Source organism: Salarias fasciatus, chromosome 16 (assembly GCF_902148845.1).
Source record: "Salarias fasciatus chromosome 16, fSalaFa1.1, whole genome shotgun sequence".
Taxonomy (NCBI): Eukaryota; Metazoa; Chordata; class Actinopteri; order Blenniiformes; family Blenniidae; genus Salarias; species Salarias fasciatus.
The window spans coordinates 2,702,325-2,723,330 of record NC_043760.1 but is presented as its reverse complement, the minus strand read 5'-3'; the positions used below and the strand labels follow the sequence as shown (position 1 = coordinate 2,723,330).

The 21,006-nt window shown below is 52.9% G+C and overlaps 1 protein-coding gene across 1 annotated transcript in view; it reads left to right on the top strand.

The window, feature by feature from the left end:
• Positions 1-20,708, top strand: part of kdm6a (lysine (K)-specific demethylase 6A) — a 39,342-nt gene extending 18,634 nt beyond the window's left edge. Inside the window, 34 exon segments of the mRNA XM_030112141.1 lie at positions 1,979-2,033; positions 2,398-2,432; positions 4,263-4,266; positions 4,387-4,476; positions 6,335-6,458; positions 7,495-7,596; positions 8,315-8,531; positions 8,731-8,773; positions 8,776-8,866; positions 10,257-10,356; positions 10,445-10,463; positions 10,466-10,509; positions 10,602-10,625; positions 10,627-10,707; positions 10,790-11,149; positions 11,236-11,288; positions 11,290-11,354; positions 11,357-11,407; positions 11,410-11,603; positions 11,605-11,993; positions 12,603-12,660; positions 12,663-12,734; positions 12,851-12,956; positions 13,304-13,327; positions 13,330-13,508; positions 13,590-13,642; positions 16,171-16,245; positions 16,330-16,478; positions 16,559-16,673; positions 17,062-17,249; positions 18,316-18,457; positions 18,535-18,661; positions 19,689-19,859; positions 19,956-20,708. Coding sequence (XP_029968001.1) covers positions 1,979-2,033; positions 2,398-2,432; positions 4,263-4,266; positions 4,387-4,476; positions 6,335-6,458; positions 7,495-7,596; positions 8,315-8,531; positions 8,731-8,773; positions 8,776-8,866; positions 10,257-10,356; positions 10,445-10,463; positions 10,466-10,509; positions 10,602-10,625; positions 10,627-10,707; positions 10,790-11,149; positions 11,236-11,288; positions 11,290-11,354; positions 11,357-11,407; positions 11,410-11,603; positions 11,605-11,993; positions 12,603-12,660; positions 12,663-12,734; positions 12,851-12,956; positions 13,304-13,327; positions 13,330-13,508; positions 13,590-13,642; positions 16,171-16,245; positions 16,330-16,478; positions 16,559-16,673; positions 17,062-17,249; positions 18,316-18,457; positions 18,535-18,661; positions 19,689-19,859; positions 19,956-19,982 — 3,627 coding nt within the window. The 3' untranslated portion in view covers positions 19,983-20,708.
• The last annotated feature ends 298 nt before the right edge of the window (positions 20,709-21,006 follow it).

Below are 21,006 nucleotides of genomic sequence, written 5' to 3'. Positions count from 1 at the left end.
GATTGACCCATCAGCAGTGAAGCACATTTATTAATGTATGTTAGAGGAAATGTTGAATTTGTGAGTTGTTGTGAGGCTCTGCACAGCCAGAGGAGACGCCTTAGAATAGAAAAAAAAAAGGAAATACAGTCCAAAATGTGTATTTCCTGACATATTTGTCCCAGAAGACAGACTGTAAGTGTGGGATTTGGTCTTTAATTGATAGATTTGGAATTTTAAGGTTCTATTAACACGTTTTCAAGTGAGAACGTAAAACCTTTATTTTTGTTTACACGACGATACTGAAAACACAAAACACTCCGACTCCATCTCTGTGGAATCAGCAAAATAACTCTTCTGCTCAGAAGATGGACGATAAACAAGGTTTTCCACCGTTTTCACTCTTTCTTGTGTTGCTGTGTAAACATGAGGCTTTTCTGAAATCGAAGCGACGGCTTCTGTCTTGAAGCGCTGCGTTAGCCGGGCCTGAGTCTGATCCTCACATAGATCTGCTGATCTGATGCTGCTGTGTTCTGTGGTTCCTGCTCCAGTGAGCGCTCCTGCTGCCCTCTGACCCCGAGACACTGCACAGTCAATACTTCAACATTCCATCAAAAGACATGTAAAGGTTTTAATTGCTCTCCTTCCTTTAGGACACACATTCTGAAACACTTAATTCAGTGTGTTCCTGCTACTCCAGCTCATTAGGAGACAGGAAGTGAGCCGGTGCGCTTGCAGCTGATGAGTTGGCCGTTTCTATCGAGCCGTGCAGCCTCAGAGGAAAGCTTTGAACTGGAAAAAAAAAGGAAGGAGGTGAGATAGAGGGAGGAGAGGAGGAGGTGTGTGTGCCTGCCTCCAGCTTTGAGGTATTGTGTGTCATCTCTGCTCTCTCCACCGCAGCCGTCTGCTGAATAGTAATCAGTGACACCAGGAGAGGAGGGGGGGGAGCGAGAGAGGGAAAGAAAGATAGCAGAGAGTCGGAGAGAGAGAGAGAGACGTGTGGAGGGAGGTGGAATACCGAGCTGACAATCCTGCTGCATTATCTGTGGCGCGGGTGTGAAGGAGAGCGGAGGCTGGAGGAGGCTGAGGGAGCGCTGTGCAGGAAGGAGATGCTGGGAGCTTCCAGCAGGACGGCCAGCTGAAAGCACAGCGAGCCGCACGCCGTGGTGAGCGCGCCTCCTGGCTTTAAAGGGACTTCTATTCTCAGCAGTGTGTGCACGTGCGAGTGTGTGAGTGGATTTTGATCTGTGTGACATTGAGCGTGTGTGGCGGCGGCGGCGGGAGCTGTCATGGTGACCCAGCCTTGATAAGAGGCTCCTCGTGTTGATCTTCAGCAGAGCAACATGTTTCTATTGTCATGGAGCCGTCAGGACAGGCTGTTCCTGCCGCCTGTTTCTGGAGATTCCTCCTGTTCTGACCCAGATGCTTCTTGTCACGTGCATGCAGCGGCGTGCAGCGGCGTGCACCTGCAGCCTGCAGCCTGCTAACTGCAGTCCAACCTTTCACCTTGAAGCCCCTGATAGGTGCAGGTCCGAGTCTCCCGTCAGGGATTTTCACATCATGTCAACATCTGTCGGAGGGAGTGGAGGGAGGCGTCGCCTCCCAGCGCTCTCGTGTTCAGTCCCGGAGGCATCGGCCGTGGCGTGCCACGCCTCGCCGGCCCGGCAGAACCTCTGCAGACGTCTGCCTTCCCAGCAGCCGCGGTCCAGCTGATGGAACAGGATGCCTTCCGTCCCGCGGTCGTCTCCTCCTCCAGCAGTGATCCCGGGATCAGAGCCTCAGCGCCGCCAGATACTCGTCTCGGATTACGCTCGCCAGAGTTCATTCAGTGTGTTGGGAATCTCCGGGGGCTTTCCACCAAAGAGAGCGTCTCTGATTTAACCTTAATAACAGCAGAGCTCATGAGGAGCTCGCTGTCTGGCATCGCTTAGAGGAATTAGGTGAAATGTAGCCTGTGTACGTCCATTCATACTAAAACTCTTTTTTTATCCTTCAACAGCATTTTCAGCTGGCTTTGATCGACTCCAATCTCTGCACTTTGTCCAAAGCTGAAAGTAAGTAGTGTTTCTATAATTATCTCAGCTCACATGGCAACCAGCCGCACTCGCCGCCGCCGGTGGCACGCCAGACCTGACGTCGGCCATATATAGCTCACATCCACAGCGCAGGCATATTTCCACAGAGCCATTCCTCCTCTTCCCTGCTGACTCTGCCCAAGTCCGGGGTTGCCTAGGAGACAAACTCAAGGAGAAAGAGAGCGGTGGAGCCGGGAGGTTTCACACGCGCACCGCGATTTCAGATTGTGTGTCCGACTCCCAGCTTCCATCTGTGATACACACTGTTAGCAGCTCACACACACCTGCCGAGGTGCAGTTTCCTCAAACCTGACTCTTCTCCCTCTGCTCTTGTCTCCCACAGTTCAGTTCCACATCGCTCATTTGTATGAGATCCAGGTAAGAACCCAGCGATCGCTGAACCGCCTGCTTGTGGGGTGAGGAGGTGGCGGCTGTTGGAGGTGGCGGCTGTTGGTTTGCTTGGTGTTTCCTGTTGTTACACTCTGATCAGCTGTAGCTGCAGCACAGGCAGGGCGAACTCTCTGACCCCCCACCGGCCCCGTGGATCTGGTTTTCTTTAACGCCACTTGGATGGAAGGCTGCATCGCTTATCTGGAAACACGTGACTCCAGGATGCATTTAAAAAAAAAAAAAGAAAAGGAAGGCGAGCCAGTGGAGGGAATGTTCCACTTCGAAGACTGTTGTTCCGGCCGTTGATTTGGATTTACTGGAGCTTCGCTGCAGACCACGGACACAAGAACCCAGGAACCGGTTTGAGGTGTGAGCTTGGCCTCCTGATGCCTCAGGTCTCAGTCCTCTGGAACATCTGCAGGACGAAGGAGTCCGACCCACGGAGAACTTGCTAACTTTCTGGATTCATGGGATCTGCTGCTGACGAAAACCTGACTGCGCCTCAGACGTACCAGGCCACGCCCTGCTGGGAGGAGCCTGGGCTGACTGGAGGAGGCAGAGCTACTCTGGATGTTCTTCTGCCTGTTTTTTATTTTCTTTTGAAGGATTTGTTCTTTTTACATTGTGACCTTGACATTGAGGGGTTCTGTGACAGTGATTGTCCCTACGATGCACTGATCTCACCTTTGTAAAGGGCGAGTTCCAACCTGGAGCTGCTGGTCGATACTGAGTACCGACGCCAGTGCTTATTATACAGCCTAAAGACAAAGTTCTAATCCTTATGCAGATGAGGTGTGGAGTCTGCTTGTTGTCATGAACCCCTCCAGCAGCCTCACTGGCTCCACACACCACACACACACACAGAGCGCAGTGTGTAGTGTCTATCTGCACGCTGTACTTTAGACCGCAGACCGAGAGACGCGCTGGCTGTTAATGAGTCACACTTTAATCCGGTTCAACCTCCAGCATCACTGGCGCGTTCGCGCCGAACGTTTTTAGCGTGGAGCTCGGAGTGAAATCCTCCTGGGTCCACTGAGCCGTTAAACTCCTGAGCAACATCGTCTTCCTTCTGCTTTAACGTTGAAGAATCTCCAAACCACTCGTCCCCGCTCGTCCTCTCGCCTGCCTGCTGCTGATGTTGAACCGAGGATCTTTTCCCAGTATGAGTCGTGTCTCGCTTCACTGTGATGCTTTGGTGAAAACGGTTCACAGCCTGAAGCGGCTGAAATGTGTGGAGCTCCGAAGGATGACGGTTTGACACCGACAGCGTCACTGGAAGCGAGAAGAAACCCAACGGACGGGTTCCTTCTTTCCCCGAGGACGTGAAATGGAGCCGTGTCGGCGTTCAGAGCGCGCTGCTCGCTCCAAACAGGAAGGAGCCGCTAAGAGCTTCTGTCTCATTTATATGCCCCGAGTGTCGATGTTTACCCGGAGGTCCTAATAGAGCAGACAGGAAAGACTGGGGACCTGTGTGTGTGTGTGTGTGTGCGCGCACAAAGACGATGGCCGCTTGGCTTTTACAAAAACACTGAACCCACGCCGCACGGTTTTCCGTATCGCGCCAGATCAGAGGTCAACGAGGTCGGCTTCGCTTCAGACCAGACGGCTCAGGTTTCCCCAAAAAACAAAGCGCGTTCACACACACACACACACACTCTTAAAGCTGCCAGACGTGTTGAGTCTGGCCTGTCCTCTTCCACCTCGACCCTCCCCCGGGTGAGTGTGTGTGTGTGTGTGTGTGTGTGTGTGTGTGTGTGTGTCTGGCTGGTGATTACGAGTGTGAGGAGGTCTTTAGACTCTTTGTGTCTGTCCACTTAGAGCCGTAAAACATTGACCCTTCTGTCTGGCTTCAACAACCTCTCTCTCTCTCTCTCGCTCTCTCTCTCCTTCTCCCTCTCTCTCTCTTTCTCTCTCCCTCTGCTCTCTCCTCGACCCACAAAAGAACACAAAGCGGCGAAGGAAGCGTATGAGAAGCTGCTGCAGACGGAAAACCTCCCTGCGCAGGTGAAGGCCACCACTCTGCAACAGCTGGGTGAGTGTTCTGCTGTCGCCTCCACAGCTGGACGCGTCGTCGCCGCAGTGGGACGTGGCTGAACTTCGCGGCGCCGTGCACAGGATCGTGTCCTCGCCCGTTTTCCCCCGGTGTGCATTCTCCAGCAAACCGTGCATTGTTTCTACCCGTCCCGCCTCCTTGCCGCCGCCGAGGACCGTTTGCCTCCAAACGGATGCCACTGGGCTGCGTTTATGAGTTCATTTAGGAAAGTATGCCGCTCATAAATGTCTGAATTTCAGCGCGCAGGAGGAGGAGGAGGGTTTAACTCCGCCGTGACAGCGGAGGCTGTTCAGCCGGGCAGAAGGGTTGGCGTGTTGGTCTGGAGTCTGGCTGCGAGGTTCTGAGGAAATGAGCGGCGCAGTGCGTTGGTTTGGCCTGACCGTGCACGATGGGTGTTGAGTTGAGTGTTGGAGTCGTTCAGGTGAGGCTGCTGAACCTCGGCCGAGTGCAGAAGAACTTGACAGGATTATTCAGGTTTGTTTTCATCAGACGCTGATTTAACATTTAGGAGGCTTTTAGAATCCTCATGATCAAACTGCAGCTGCGTACGTCTGCAGTTCAGGTGGAAGGTTTCTGTTTTCGCTTCCCAGTGTTGTTTGCAGTGTTTTGAAAATGGCCTGTTCACACGGAAACAGCAGAAATGCTGGAAGAGACGTCGTGTTAATGCTCTGAGTGGAGATGCTCTGCTGAGAAGTCACTATTTGAATATATAAGACAGGAAGTTGTTGAGTGGTGATCAGACCAGCTCCTGATCACTTCAGAGATCAGTATCTCATTGATCCGGCTGGTCCAGAGTTCACCACAGACCTCCCACTGCGTGGTTCCTACCCTCATTTAGTTTAATCCCCCCAGTTCTCCCCTCCCTGACCTCTGACCTGCCACTCTGCTCCAGATTTCACCGTCCGGGATTCTGCCCTGGTTTGAACCTGCTGCTCGGTTTGGGCCGGGTCCAGCTGAATGCAGCGTGTGGTGTGTGAACGGAGTGTGTGTCGGCCTCGTCCTGCCAGCAGTGACCCGTCACACTGGACTGGATTCATCCAGGATGGAGGACGTTTGCTGGCCTGCGTAGAAAGTTAGTGAAAAAGAGCAGGGCTGTTTTTAAGTCACAACTCGGACAGACGAGCCGCTTTTCATCAGTGGTGTGTGACGTCTCGTCCACACTTTGGACCCATCAAACCGTCACCGCTACACATTCCTTTACCACAGACGTCAAATATAAGTCAGTCATTCATTATATGTGAGAATATGTTCTCACATTATGTATTTTAAGTAATGTTCTATAGAGTGCCATACCTGGAAACGTCCTCCAGCTCTGTGGAAACAGACTGTGTGGATTAGAAGAGTCTGTCTTGTATTTTGATACTTTCGTTCGGTTTAACCCACCCTTCATGTATGGACAGCTGCTTTCTGAGGCCCTGTTTACACGACGACGTTTTAAAGTGAAGATGGAAAACTTCTGTTGCGTTTCTGGGGGTCCGTTTACACCGCAGAGTCACTGGAGTCCCAGCCTCTTGAAAACGCTGCTACTGGTCACGTGCACCGCGGCCGTGGTGACCAGTAGTTCTGCACATGCTCAGTAGATGGACCGTGAGATCAGTGTTTGCCTCCAGAGTGTGGATGTTTTGCCAGATCTTCGTCTTGGTTTTGACTCGGTGCTGAAAACACTCCGATTTGTGATTCCTGCGGTAACACAAGAACCCCCAGAACGTCTCCCCGGGTGGAGCAGCACGGAGCCGGCTTCCTCTTCACTCGGCATGAGTCTGAGGGTTTGGTTAAAGTCTTCCGGTCTTGTGTCCTCCCCTCTCCGCTGACCCGCTGCTGCTCTGTGCTCTGACAGGCTGGATGCATCACACCGTGGAGCAGCTGGGCGATAAAGGCTCCAAGGACAGCGCCATCCAGTGTCTGCAGAAGTCTTTAGAGGCGGACCCCAACTCCGGCCAGTCCTGGTATTTCCTCGGCAGGTTTTCAACGAGGGCGTGGCGGGACAGAGCGCCTCAGCACCTCGGCTCAGGCGTTTTGGCTTTTGTGAGGGTTGTTGGTGAACGAATCTTTGTTTGTACTGTAAAGCGGATATGTAAAGCGAGGCAGCTTCATTTGCATTTCGTAATAATCCAATTCAAAGTGCTTTAAAACAGCAAACATGTCAGAAAAGAGCAATAAATCAAATCGAAATTAAGATAATTTGGGATGCGCTGGTCCTCCTTCAGTGAAGTCTGGTCGTCGTGGATCTGATGTCGTTCTTTCACCTCTAACAGTCCCTCCAGGCGATAATGAGCTGTTGGTGTGATATCCTGATGAGCTGCCACTTCCTGTTAGCTGCCGGCTGTTGTGCGTCGGACTGGCACGCCGTCGGACGTAATGTTACTGGTGATTTTGAGGACAGATTCCGATATGGGAGAAGGTCTGAGTGAAGCTGATCTGCTTCGACACCTGGATGGTCCGGGATTCGGTTCTCTTGGGGCGGAGCGCTGAGAACCTTCATTCAGTCTGGTTTTCTTTCACACTCCACCGAAACCGGACCAAACGTTCCGCACGTCGTGTAATTACAACAGCTGCTCTTTTGGGGGCGCTGTCGTCCGTAATGAACGCCGAGCAGAGAGGAAGTAAAAGCCCGGCTCGTTGATTGGTCCAGACTGAAAGGAGAAGTTCCCGCCCCTTTATCCGGCTAGCAGCTAGCCACAAGCAGCAGCGCAATCCACGTCTGACCTCTGACCTCCAGACCCTTTCAACTCTTCCTGCTCCCTGAGCCACAGTCACTGAGCTGAGAGCCGCTCCTTCAGATGAGTCGGATTTGTTTTGAGGCGAAGCAGTGAAAGCGTTTCCTCCACTCACGGAGAGCGCAGTGTCCCTCTGCAGAGCCAGTCCGCTGTCTGTTGCTCGACCTGAACGGCGTGAAGCGTGGGAAGAAGTCTCGCTGACCGACAGGAAGGCCTGAAAGGAGCGGATGTCGCGTTGAGACTCCAGATAAGGAGGTTTGTTGCTGTGCGTCTCCTCCAGGTGCTACTCCAGTATCGGGAAGGTGCAGGATGCCTTCATCTCCTACCGTCAGTCCATCGACAAGTCCGAGGCCAGCGCCGACACCTGGTGCTCCATAGGGTGAGCTCCCGGATCCGATCCCGAGATCTGGTCACTACTCAAACACACCAGAAAAGCAGCAGTTTGTGATGTGTGATAACAGATTTAGTCCAGATTGACACATTTTAGACGATAAATGATCCGACACGCAAAGCAACAGTTCAGGTTTCATTTTCAGCATGTTTTACAAGATTCTTTCTGCTGCAGTGAAAAAATGACCATCAGTCAAAACATGTAAAGAAAAACAGGAACTTTAGTTGATTAAATCCAGTTTTTACAGATTCTCTTTTTCTGACATATTTTTGAACAATTCCTCTTTTTCTGATAATGACATTATTATTCGTGTAGTTTTGTTATATTTATGAATTATTCCTGTCTGTAACATTATTTAAAAGTTCTGGATGGACGTCAGTCGTCTCATCACGTTACCTCGAGTTCTTTCTTTAAATTATAAATCAGCTTCGGAAGTTTCTGTCTTCCTTGTAGATTTTGGCTCTTGTCCTGGTTTTAGTGTGATTATTGATTTAGATTCGGCACAGATTGATTCATCGTTCATCACTACCAGCGCCGGCGGAGTGTTTCAGAGCAGGTGCAGAGGGAGGGTGTGTGGCAGGGTGTGTGTGTGTAGCAGGGAGGGTGTGTAGCAGGGTGTGTGTGTGTAGCAGGGTGGAGGACCAGGTCCTGTTCTGCAGCAGACAGCGTGATGAGGCGCCGCCTGTCCCTGTCCCCCCCCCCCAGGGTCCCTGTACCAGCAGCAGAACCAGCCCATGGACGCCCTGCAGGCCTACATCTGCGCCGTGCAGCTGGACCACAGCCACGCCGCCGCCTGGATGGACCTGGGCACGCTGTACGAGTCCTGCGGCCAGCCGCACGACGCCATCAAGTGCTACATCAACGCCACGCGCAGCAAGGCCTGCCTCAACATGGCGGCGCTCACGCAGCGCATCAAGCTGCTGCAGGTAGGGTGTGGGTGTGTGTGTGTGTATACTGCCAAAGCAACCAGCTTCTGTCATCTTGATTTCTGACACAGAGATATGAACGATGCTTCATATTGGTGTGTGTTTGGTTGTCTCATGGCATTGAACATTCCTGTTCTGAGCTGTGCCGCAGCGCCTCTCGCCTCCACTAAAGTTTGTGTCTCCGTCAATTTCTCCGTAGGCTCAGTTGTGTAACCTTCAGCCAGGTAGCCTGCAGAGTAAGAGTAAATGCTTCCTAGTATTGAGGAGGCGTGGAGCCTCCCCATCCCCGCTGAGCTCACGTCACGGCAGGGGGCCTTGAACACAGCACAGGCGCAGGCAGGTGAGATCCGGCTCCTCCCAGAACCTCCGCGCTCTGCCGCGGGCCCCGCTCCCCTTCCGCACCTCCTCCGAGTCCAGTCCAACCGCGGCGGCGCCGAAAGCCGCTTCAAAACCGACCGGCGGCGAGCGTTTAGGCCGAGCGTCGGCGGGAAATCCAGTCAGAAACACGTTTTTTAAACTGGCAGATGTCTGGACACTCTCATATTCTACAATACTCCGCTGAGACAGCTGATTAGAATAGAAATGCTTCATTGATCCCTAAAATAAATGCTTTTTATCACCCCCACCCCCCCTCCAAATATCAGTTTTCCATTTCTAACCCTTTAAGTGCCTTTTTCCCCAAAGTTCAAGACACAGAACGACACATAAGAATTGCATATTCATGAATTCTGTTATTTATGCTCATCCTTCCTCATTGAATTTACATTTTTAACCTTCTGTCATATTTTAAAAGGTTTTCGTAACGTACAACACTTAAAATGATATGTACTGATAACAATGACAATATGGTTAAAAAAACAATGTATACTGTATGCGTTAAAAGTTTGGATTCGTTCCTAATTGCTGCAGGTGGGGTGTCAGCAGCATGTCAGTGAATTCCCACGGGTTGATGAGCATTATTTTAGTTATTGATTGAATCTTCCTGTGCGTTGAGGAATGCAGATCACGGCTGTTCTCCAGTGGGGGGGTATAAACCGGCGCTCTCGTGTTCTTCACTGTTCATTTTGGTTCCACGGCTCGACTCGGTGCTTGATAAAAGGTTTTTTTCCGTTTCCATGTTAAATAATCAGACGGTGTTCAGCCGACGTTACAGTGATGTGAGGAACGGGGGTGAGGCCCGTGTGGAATCAGTCACCGGCATGTGATTCTCTGCGGCGCCGCTCCGGCGCGCTCGCTGCAGTGAGCTGCAGCAGCAGGCGCATGCCCCCCGAGTCCAGCGGCCTGGCAGAGCTTCTCCTGTTTGAGACAAACTTTAGCTGCATCAGCCTCCATCCCCACCTCAGCACGCCTCTGGCCCCGCCCCCAGCCCCGCCCCCACCATGGCGGCGGCGGCAGCGTTATCTGACCTGCTCAAACAGCTTCACATTTCATCCTGCTTCATCCGCACCATCGCAGCACATTCACTCTCTCACGGCTGGGTGGGAGGGGCTGATGGGCAGGAAGTGGTCAGACGTGGGTGTCGGGTCGTCCTGCCGTCAGTAAATCACCAGAATCAGTGCAGAGAAGTGTGTGCAGGGTTAATCCACCTGTCAGGGCTTCCACCGCCGTCGTCCATGCATGTGTCCTGTCACGCACGCCCTCCACCGCGCAGCACAGTCTGGCTCTTGTGACCGGGTCTGGCCGCCATGGGCCGCCGTCCCTCACCGCCGGTCTCTCTGCTGGGTTGCAGGCGTGTAAAGGGGAGGCGGCTCCGCCCGCCGCCGGCCACCCGGACCCGCAGGCCAGCCGGCAGGCCAAGAGGAAACGCACCGCCAGCCCGGCCAAGGTACGGAGGGCCACGGCTCGCGCCTCGCGCTCCCGCCAGCCAGCGTCGGAACCAGGAAGTCACGATGTGTGTCTGTCTCCCTCAACAGGGAGCGCCGGACTGTCCCAACAGCAGCCCGTCCCCAGCTGGTACCTGACGCCCCAGAAGCTCCAGGTGGGACGGCGCCCGGACACACCCGTTAGTCTGAAAACCTCGGCTGTTCCTGCTGACCCTGACCTGACCTCTGACCTCTGACCTCTGTGCAGCACCTGGAACACCTGCGGACCAACCCGAGCCAACCTCAAGCCCCCCCAGCTGCAGACGCTGGAGCAGCTGGAGGGCCAGCTCTCCCTGATGCAGCAGCAACCAGCAGCAGGTGCACACGCACACGCACACGCACACACACACCACAAAGTCGTCATTCAGGCTGTGACTCCTCCTCCTGTCTCTGCAGATGCGTCAGCAGGCGGCGGCGCGGCGGGCGGCCAGCCGCGGGCCCGGCCTCCCCAACGGCCCCCTGGCCGACCCCCGCCCCCCACCCCTCCCCCTCCCCCCGGCCCACGGCCAAACGGGTCGTGCTCTCCAGCCCGCGGCCGGGCAGCTGCCGGGAGACCGCCGGACCGGAACCACGCCCCGGAGGCGGGCGGCGGCGCGGTGCGAGCAACGGAACGTGCCTTACCCGCAGCAGAACTCTCTACCTCACCACTGCTCGGCCGCCGGCCAGCCAGCACCAGCCAGCGCCACCAGCAGCCCGGCGCGCACCGACGAGGCCTGGAGGGGGCAGCAGCAGCCGCAGCGCGGCGCCGCCACTCAGGTCAGGGTCCGAGATGGCGTCGCCCGCGGAACCGTGCTGCTCTGTTGCACCTTCCTGGTTTTCAGAATGTGTGTTTGTGTCTCCAGGGGCTTCCGAAGGTTCCGGGTTCCCATTCGCGGGGTCCTAATGGAGAACACCCCCCTGTCCTCGTCCTCGCCGTCCTTCCCCTCGTCCGGCGCTCTGAACCAGGCGGCTCATTCCTGCACTGCTCGTCCTCCGCCTCCTCGCTGTCGCCCCGCCTCGCGCAGACCACGCCCAGCGCCTGTCCTCGCCCCCCCACGCCGCCACTACCTCAGGGGTCCACACCAAAGACAGCACGCCATCGGGTCCCGCCGGCCCCGCCCCCGCACGGGATTGGACTAATCACGTCCAGCCGCGGGTGGCGGACGGCGCCGCCGCCGGCTCCCCCGCCGCCGTCACTCTCAGTTCAGACAATCCTCAGCTCTCAGCCTTGACTAAAGGGAAAAGCCAATGCTACCAGTAACCACGGCGACAGTAACCACGGCGACCCCGCGGGGGCTTCTTCGTCGAGAAGCTCAACAGCGTCCACCCGGGCGGTCCACGCCGAGCACTCGGCGGCGTCCTCGCCGCTGTCGGCCCGGTGCCGCCGCCGGCCCACGCCCTCCCCGAGCCCGGCGGATCCTCACGCCGCCGCCAACAGCCTCTCCTGCCTTAACAGCCCCTCCGGCGGCGCCGGGGGCCCACGCTGACGGGAAGAGCCCCGCCGGCCCCCAGAGTCCGCCGCCGCCGCCGGGGCCCCAGCAGCGCTCGGCGTGCGCCGGTCTGGCCCCTGGTCCTCCGTCTCCATCTACCCCAGCTCCGGCGAGGTGCTGAAGGCCTGCAGGTGGGAAACGAAGTGCTGCTCTGCTGCCTCTGAAATCTCCTGTGATTTCATTTTAACAGAATTGTTTCTACATTATTTTTTTGTAAAACACTTTCCAATCTTCTCAAGACTTAAATTTTTCTTCTTACTTTAATTATTTTTTTATTTATTTCATTTTTAAAATTTTCATTTATTAATCTTTTAAAAAGTTTTTTATTATATATTTTTAGATCAGTCTTAGTTATTTTGTAATTATTTGGATTTTGATTATATTTTATTAATACTTTTTTTCATTTAGGTAGATTTGGAATTGAAAATTTTATGAAACACGTCATATGAGAAAGGATTTTGAAGCAGTCTAAACGGGACAAATGACAGTTTTAGTTTGGTTTTGAGCGTTTTGTGGAGTTTTGTCTGTCCGCCCCACAATCCTGAAACGGGTTTAAAAATCACCAGAAGTGAGTTTTTAACTTGTAGATGGAGCAGCAGGCTGAAGAGGATCTCTTTACTCTCTTTTCTCTTCCGAGTGAATTTAAAATTCAACAGAAACACAAATCACTGAGAGTTTCTTTAGAAAGTGAGAAAGAAAAAGCTGATTTGAGTTTTGACTCCTGCTTCATCCGTCTGCAGGAACCTGGGGAAGAACGGTTTGTCCACCAGCAGCATCCTGCTGGACCGCTGCCCGCCGCCCCTGGCCCCCCCGGCCCCCCTCCCCCCCCGCTGCCAAAGGACAAGCTCAACCCGCCCACGCCCAGCATCTACGTACGTACGGCCCCGCGGCGTGCGGGAAGCACGGTTCGATCCCGGCGCTCGTCCTGACCGCTCTCGCTCTCTCTCTCTCTCTCTCCTCTCCCCCCCCTCCTCTCTCTGCTCTGCAGCTGGAAAACAAGAGGGACGCGTTCTTCCCCCCCCTCCACCAGTTCTGCACCAACGCCGCCAACCCGGTCACCGTCATCCGAGGGCTGGCCGGGGCGCTCAAGCTGGGTACGACAGCCGAAATCAGCTGCGTGTGTGCGTGTGTGCGTGTGCGTGTGTTGTGTTTCTCAGTGGATACTTGGACGTGTGACAACAGCACCAGCCTGCAGGCGGGACTCGTTACTGCAGCGTCTGGATGTGAAGCTGCCAGTCGATTCAGACACACGGTCGGCTCGTTTTAGGAACTCAATGAAATCTTAAAATCATCGATCGTTTTGAACAAATTACTAAATACAACAAAACAAGCTGAGAATGAATTATTTATTTGGAACTAAAACGGAGAGTTCCTGCTTCATGTCAGCCTTTGAGGAACAAAGTGAGCTGTGGGTGATGCCAGTGCTCCTCTCTCCGTCCAGACCTGGGGCTGTTCTCCACCAAGACGCGGTGGAGGCCAACCCGGACCACCTGGTGGAGGTCCGGACCCAGCTGGCTCAGCCCACCGACGAGAACTGGGACCCGAGCGGCAGCAGGAAGATGTGGCGCTGCGAGAGCAGCCGCTCGCACACCACCATCGTCAAGTACGCCCAGTACCAGGCCTCGTCCTTCCAGGAGTCCCTGAGGGTGAGCCGGGGGGGGGCCGGGGGTGCCGGGGGGTCGGGTTACTCAGATCCCAGATCAGCGTGGACCCCATTTGTTCTTCCAGAGGAGAACGAGAAGAAGAAGGAGGCGGAGGCCGAGGCAGGATCCTCAGACAGGTGAGCTTTTTTCTTTAATCTGCTGCAGGAAGCGAGAGAAACGCTGCAGGTTTTAAGGAATACTCCGAAGATTTTGGACCCACGCCCTTGTCCCTGTCATTGACAAAGTTAGACAAGCTCATAAATACCTTTTTTGTGTCTGTGCGTCCAGCGGCTGGCTCCCAGCTGTTAGCATTGTAGTTAACTTTGCTCAACTGCTGGAGGTGAAAAGGAGACGGAGCCGGACTGACGAAGTGGACAAAATCCTCCTTCCAGTGGTCCAGGGGACGGCGTATTAGCGCGTGAAGTAAATCCGAATGGTTATAAAACATTTTAAAAGACGTGTTTTCTTTTCAATCCGTTAAAAATAACGTTTTGATGCACACAGATCTGCACAAGCATAGTGCTCCGCGGAAGGATATACTGGAGCACAGCGGCTGAGTCTATGGCTGCTACTGCTGTGCTCCGGTATATCCTTCCGCGGTTGTGCAGATCTGTGTGTCTCAAACCGTTATTTTAACGGACTGAAAGAAAACACGTCTTTTAAAATGTTTTATAACCATTCGGATTTACTTCCGCGCTAATACGCCGTCCCCTGGACCACTGGAAGGAGGATTTTGTCAACTTTCGTCAGTCTGGCTCTGTCTCCTCTTCACCTCCCACAGTTGAGCTAAGCTAACTACGATGCTAACAGCTGGGAGCCAGCCACTGGAGCACAGACACAAAAAGGTATTTATGAGCTTGTCCAACTTTGTCATGATAGGGAAAGGGCGTGGGTCCAAAATCCTCGGATATTCCTTTAAAGTTACAGCGATGTTATTGATTTCTTTGAACTGATTTAAAATGATGGAAAACAGATCTATATTTCTTCTCTCCATGATCTGTAGCTGCTAGGAGTGTAACGGTATTGTATTCGTCCCGTACCGTCACGGTACGGGGGTCACGGTTCGGCACACACAATCACACGACGAATACACCAGTGAGTAAAAAAAAAAAATTCCAACCTTAGATGGCGGTATGAGCCTAAAAGCTGCCGGCAACCACCATTATCACAGAAGCAGAAGAAGTAGAACAAGCAGGTCCAAACATGAACAAACAAAGAAGAAAGTACAAGCGGAATGAGCGCTGCAGCGTGTGGCGGAGCGGATTAAACGGGAGAGTATTTGTTCCGCGTGCGTTCCCTCATACGGAGTGACGTTGTGACGTGCCAGTAAACAGGAAGCAGCACAGTTCAAAAAAACCAGCAGAGAACGCCACGGTGGTGGGGAAAAAACACTTTTTTAATACAAAACCCCGACATAAAAACATTGGAGAGGCGAGATGGAACCAAATCGCCGCAGCAGGGAGTGTGTATAAAGAGCTCCATAGCAGAATACAAGCAATCGCCGCTGGTGTTATGGATTAAATGGTTCCCGTGTTAACGAATGACAGCGGAGGTCTGTGTAAACACATGCTGATTACATCAAGTTGTTAAAGTAAGACTCACAAAAGACTTTAAACGTATACACTCACTGTAACTGTCGATAACCGACGTTCGCCAGAACCGACTAGATGTTTCAGTCATTATTGGTCCACAAGTTAACACTGGCACCAGTTAATTCGAAACATCGGCATGCGGCGCAGAGCTCACACCGAGACGTGCTGCTCCGCACGGCGGTGCTGCGGTCAGGGGAGCAGCCGCTCCTTCAGCAGCGTATCATGGAGATTTTGGGACATTATTGGCAGATATCAGCAGATAAAAACTCTCTGCTTGGCGCTGAGGACTGCTGCTGCAGAGAGGAAGACCTGCAAGTTCCTCGTGAGACTTTGTGCGCATGTCACAGGGTCCTTGTAAACAAGGATTCATCGTGGATGCTTTGTATGCTGTACATGAATACACTCGCATTTAATACTATTGTTACAATCGGATTGAAAAAACACCATGTAAACTGGGCCAATAATGTGTCGCATGGGAAAGCTTGGGAAAAATGTTCTGGTGCATTTGTGAGCTTTTTTTTACTTTTTCCCCACTGTACCGAAAAACGTACCGAACCGTGACCCTTACACCGAGGTACGTACCGTACCGTGGCTTTTGTGTACCGTTACAACCCCTAGTAGCTGCCGTTACAAACTGCCGACACATCGAGTTCTGATGTTCGAGACGATTTGTTACCTTCCAGATCAACACACTGAATTCCACCTATTAGACGAGTCGAGTTTATGTCTAAAAATGCTTATTTCAGTATTTCTACTGTCAGGAGCTGATAATGAAGCAGTTTTAATTATTCTGATATTGTTTTATCAGTTTATTGTACCAGTTTAAGACACGAGGTGAAGGAGCTGCGTGTGTGTGTGAATGTGACTCTGTTCTTAAAACGTTCCTTTTAGCGCTCCTGATGACATTACTGACATCAGCTTGCGCTTTATTTTGGAATTTGAAATGAAGTAAAAACCCAGCGTCTTCGTTCATCGCTACTCGACATGGTGATCGCGAGTCAAGCTGATATGGAGCGTTAGAGCTGAGAATGTTCTGGATAAAGTTCTGGATAACGTCCCTCCTCTCTCCTCAGCCTGCTGAGACGGCGGAAAGGTCCCTTCAAGCACATCAAGTTCGGCACCAACATCGACCTGTCGGACGAGAAGAAGTCAGTCCAGCCTCCTCTCACGTCCAGCCTCCTCTGAGAGGAGCCTGTGACTCCTCCCCTCTGACCTCTGACCTCCCCCGGCAGGTGGAAGCTGCAGCTGCAGGAGCTGAGCAAGCTGCCGGCGTTCGCCCGGGTGGTGTCTGCCGGGAACCTGCTGAGCCACGTGGGCCACACCATCCTGGGCATGAACACGGTGCAGCTGTACATGAAGGTCCCAGGCAGCAGGACGCCAGGTAGGCAGGCTCCGCCCACATTCCCCGCCCCGCCCCGCTCCGCCCCCCTCACCTCCGCCCTCCTCCGCCCTCTCTTCCAGGCCACCAGGAGAACAACAACTTCTGCTCGGTGAACATCAACATCGGCCCGGGGGACTGCGAGTGGTTCGCCGTGCCCGAGCCGTACTGGGGCGTCATCAACGACTTCTGTGAAAGGTCAGAACCGTCCCCGCACGGAACCGCAAGCTCTGTGTGAAGAGCGTTCTGGGGGTCCGTTCCCACGGCAACGGCGCTCGGAGCCGCTGAAATCGATACCGTTTTAAAAACAGCCCTTAAAGTGAAACTGTGTGAAGGAAAACACTGAAACGCTGCAGCTGGTTACCCACACCGAGACCTTCTGCACATGCTCAGTAGACGGACCACAGGATTCCAGATCCTGGTAGTTCCAGAGTTGACCGTCACCATAACAATAATCCAACTGGGTGTTCTGCCGTTTCTTCTGCCAAACCTCACTTTCAAAACGTCGCCGTTTAAACATGAGACTTTTTCTGACGCAGAAACAGAACGTCGACGTGTTTCTGACTGGACTCGTTCCTCCAAACAGGAACAACATCAACTTCCTGATGGGGTCCTGGTGGCCCAACCTGGAGGACCTGTACGAGACCAACGTGCCTGTTTACCGCTTCATCCAGCGGCCCGGGGACCTGGTGTGGCTCAACACGGGGACCATCCACTGGGTTCAGGCCATCGGCTGGTGCAACAACATCGCCTGGAACGTCGGGCCGCTCACCGGTCAGCGCCGGCTCCGCCGCGTCCGTCTTTCAGGACACGAGGAGTTTAGTGGTTTAGATAATTAAACTGTTGCATTAAAGGAGAAACAGACATTTCCGTAATAGAAGTGGTTTTATATCATGTTGGCGTGTCGTCTGTAAAACGACAGTATAATAACTGGGGCTGTCAATTAATGCTATTTATTGCTAGGGTAGACGATGTTGTCCAAAAGCGCTGTTTGTCATACTGAGTGAGATGCTCCTTGCCCCCTGGGAGAAGGCAGTACATTATGTGGACGGAAAAAATCTGACCACTGTAGCGGCCAAAGGACAGTAAAAACTCCGACCAATCGTGAGGCGCGGACCGCTCTTAAGAAACCAATCAGATGCCGTGCTCCACCAGCCCCGTCTGCTCCGCTCCGTGTGTGTGTGTGTGTGTGCGTGGGGGGGGCAGATCGGCTCACAAGACGCCTCTCGGTAATTACGTCGTGCAACAAAGTATCATAGTACTGTGTGCAAAGCGCTGGTCACTTTACGTTTATGTGCTGTGAGAAACATGAACCCCGGACATTAAAAAACCCGCCCGGACGCCCCGGACAGGACGTACAAAGTGGACATGTCCGGGTAAAAGAGGACGCATGGTCACCCTCGGCTTGGAGCGGGGTCCCGTTGAAAACATGAGTTGAGATGCGCGGTCACGTTGGTGGGGGTGTGGCGTTGGGCCCAGCACTGATCGGAGTAGGAGGAGCTCAGGGGGGGGTTGAGGTGTGCCACTTTCAGATCTTGCAGGCTCTTCAACATCGTCTACCCGAGCTTTAATGTAAGGATGATTAGAGTGGAATTGTATCAATTTGGTCTGCATGGCATTTTATTTTCAAAGACAGTTCAACCAGGTCAAAGGGGAAATTATTTCTCCGTTTGATTCCCGATCGAGACGCTCTGGTCAGAAATCAGCCGCTGCAGGAAGTCGCCTTGCTGAAACTTCAACAATGACTTTAATTTCAGTTTTTCAACTGATGGTCTGAAAACTGTGTGTGTGTGTGTGTGTGTGTGTGTGTGTGTGTGTGTGTGTGTGTGTGTGTCCTCAGCTCATCAGTACAAGTTAGCAGTGGAGCGCTACGAGTGGAACAAGCTGCAGAGCGTCAAGTCCATCGTACCCATGATCCACCTGTCCTGGAACATGGCGAGGAACATCAAGGTCTCGGACCACAAGCTCTTCGAGATGATCAAGTGAGGAACCGCCGGAGTGTGTGTTCAGTGCGTGTGTGTGTGCGTGCGCTGACGGGCCCTCCCCCGCTGTGTGTCAGGTACTGCCTGCTGCGGACCCTGAAGCAGTGCCAGATGCAGCGGGAGCTGCTGCTCTCGGCGGGGAAGGAGCTGGTCTGGCACGGCAGGAGCCAGAACGAACCGGCGCACTACTGCAGCATCTGTGAGGTGAGACACAGCCGATGCAGTGGTTTAACCTCTGATGGACTGATGACCTCGGCCCGTCACGGTGGACGGATGGTGGTGCAGGTTATTGAGTGGATGGGTGATGGATGGATGATAGGGGATGGATGTTGGCTGTTTGGGTGAGTGGTGGATGGATGTTGGATGGAGGATTGATGATGGTGGTGCAGACCTTTGGGTGGATGGATGGGTTATTGACGGGTGGATTATGAATGGATGATGGATGTTGGATGGGTGGATGGATGTTGGATGGGTCAATGGATGGTGGGTGGGTGTTGGATGGATGTATGGGTTAATGATGGGTGGATGATGGGTCAATGTATGTTGGATGGGTGGATGTTGGACGGATGGTGGTGCAGATCATTGGGTGGATTCATGGATGGGTTAATGATTGGTGGATGATGGATGGATGTTGGTTAGATGGATGGAAGGATGTTGGTTGGATGCTGGATGGATGGATGGATAGACGTTGGATGGATGGATGTTGGATGGACGGTGGTGCAGATCATGGCGTGGATGTATGGATGGGTTAATGATTAGTGAATGATGGATGGATGTTGGTTAGATGGACGGATTTTGAATGGGTGGATGGATGGATGATGGATGGATGGATGGATGTTGCTTAGATGGACGGATTTTGAATGGGTGGATGGATGGACGTTGGATGGATGGACGTTGGATGGATGGATGGATGGATGGATGTTGGATGGATGGATGGATGTTGGATGGATGGTCTCCAGGTGCAGCAGCTTCATCTGGAACTTTCTCAGGAACCAGACAGAAACTTTTCTCAGCCTGAACAGGATGAAAACACGGTAAAGGTGAAGTGAGGTCACCATAAAGTGGGAGTTTGACCTCTGACCTCTCTTCCTCTTTCACCTCTGTGTGTGTGGAAGCCGGTCAGAGTCTCCATGTGAGGAGCTGGACGGTTCAGTGGGAGTTTGAACTCGCGGATCAGCCTTTACCGGTCCGGATCCAGAGTCTGAACTCTCTGCCGCCCCCTTGTGTCCAGGTGGAAGTGTTCGACCTGCTGTTCGTCACCAGCGAGAGCAACAGCCGCAAGACGTACGTGGTGCACTGCCAGGACTGCGCCCGCAGGGGGAGCCCCGACCTGGACAACCTGGTGGTGCTGGAGCAGTACAAGATGGAGGACCTGATGCAGGTCTACGACCAGTTCACCCTGGTGAGAGGCGGGAACCGGAACCGGAGCGGCTCTGAGGCCAAGTCCTGAGCCACGGTGAGAAGAGGGTGTTAATCCCAGCGTCTCCTCTGTCCTCAGGCCAGTCCTCTGCCGTCCTCCTCCTGATGGCGCCGACACTTGGTCCACCTGAGAACCACGACAGGAAACAGGAAGCTGTCCCCAGGCTTGTTTTAAACCAAGAAATGAAACGTTTCTGATATTCAGGAAGAAATAAAGCCGTCAGTCCTCAAACTGAGCTGTGCGTCTATGCAACCAACCCACCGGGCTGCAGCGCCCCCTGCTGGGCCGGAGGGGGGGCTGCAGCTCATTGCTCCCCCCGGAGGCCTGGAGGGGGGCTGCAGCTCATCGGCCCTCCCCCCTGCAGCTGCAGCTCGTCGTCCCGACTGTTTGAGCGCCACCCTCCACACAGTTACATCAAGTTTTGTACATATTTGGTTTGAGCTGATGAAGACTACTGACCCGGATCCTTTCTTCCTCCAGTTCTCTTTTCTTTTTTTCTTTTTTTCCTCTTCTCCCTTCATCTGTTTGACACAAACGCTTCGTTCCTCCTCCTCCACAGAGAATTAGCATAGCAGGTTTTTTTGTACGTCAGGAAAAGCAGAGAAAACTCTTCTGCTGTGTAAAGAAAGGAGGAAGCAGCGACGTTCTCGTTCTCGTTCTCGGGCTGGTTTTCTTTCAGTTCCACAAACGGCCACGTGAGAGAAAATGGGTTGCACATAGACCGAATGAACTTTAATTTGTGTGTGTGTGTTTTTTATTTGGATGTAAATTTACACTATTTATAAAATGCATATTTATTGCTTGGAGATATTTGTTGATGGAATGCTGTAATTTTTTTTTCTTTATCTTTTTTTTTCCAGAGTAAAAAAACCTGCCATTAAATCTGAAGGAGCCGTGTGATTTTAAGCTCGGCCCTCCGACGTTTTCTATAAGAATAAATCTGCTTAGTAAGCATTGTACAGAGACCCGGAAATGGTTTTATTGTTTGAAGGATGTTTTATGCGTCAATAAACAGAAGCTGTCTTTATTTACATGGTTGTTTACGCGCTGGTGGGAATCATTGGGAATCATTCGCAGCTTTGACTCTTCTACATTTCTTTAATTTCCTCACACACTCACCTGATTCATC